This window comes from Sphaeroforma arctica, assembly GCF_001186125.1.
Source record: "Sphaeroforma arctica JP610 unplaced genomic scaffold supercont1.6077, whole genome shotgun sequence".
In the NCBI taxonomy this organism is placed as follows: Eukaryota; class Ichthyosporea; order Ichthyophonida; genus Sphaeroforma; species Sphaeroforma arctica.
The window spans coordinates 1-744 of record NW_014034481.1 but is presented as its reverse complement, the minus strand read 5'-3'; the positions used below and the strand labels follow the sequence as shown (position 1 = coordinate 744).

General features: G+C 52.3%; 1 protein-coding gene across 1 annotated transcript; it reads left to right on the top strand.

The window, feature by feature from the left end:
- The first annotated feature begins 225 nt into the window (after positions 1-225).
- On the top strand, positions 226-714 carry SARC_15407 (hypothetical protein). Its single transcript, XM_014290469.1, has one exon. It carries the CDS (start codon positions 286-288, stop codon positions 691-693), a length of 408 nt encoding a protein of 135 aa, XP_014145944.1. The 5' UTR covers positions 226-285; the 3' UTR covers positions 694-714.
- Positions 715-744: the final 30 nt, after the last annotated feature.

The following is a 744-nucleotide window of genomic DNA, read 5'->3' as shown; positions in this document are numbered from 1 at the left end:
CATAAACGTACCAGAGATACCAATGCTCAATCCTGGTACGGAGTGTATACGCTTCCCCGTACCAGCCACGTCTGCAGCCCACACCAAACCCAGACACCTCTTCGGTGCCGTTCTATGTACCAGACAAGCGCCAACCATACATGTCTACTGGGTTTTAGAGTTTAGGGTTGCCAAGTGCAATGTACTTATCTATATGCTGTGCTCTCACTTACCTATCACCCCCACAGCCACTATCCAATCCCAATCCATTCCAACCCAAGCTCCGCCAATCAGAAGCCGGACACCATGGACCATGCCACCCCCACCCAAAGTCTGAAGGTGTCGTCGCGTCACACCCCTCCCCCCATGTGGGCGTATGGGCTGGCCCTACTGTTTTTTGTGTTTATGATAGGGCTGACCTATGCCTTTGTGTACTGGACCAAGTACAACCTGCGGGTGATGCGCCAGGCGCACGCCGAAGGTCTGCAGATGCGCGGTAGTCAGAGTGGCGGTGGGCATAGTGGCGGTCTGAGTGTGGGCGTGACCGGTAGGGGTAGGCGCTTTGCGCATGAACCTGCGGCTGAGTGTGTGGGTGAGATTGCCGGTGGTGATCCGGATGAGGAGGAAGAGGTGCAGTTGGTGAATGATGTAGGCACGAATAGCCAGCATATCACGAAAAGTGATAAGGGGAAGAACTATGAACTGCTAGAGTGATGAAGATACTGTATATGGCTATATCTATGTATATATATATGTGTGTATATT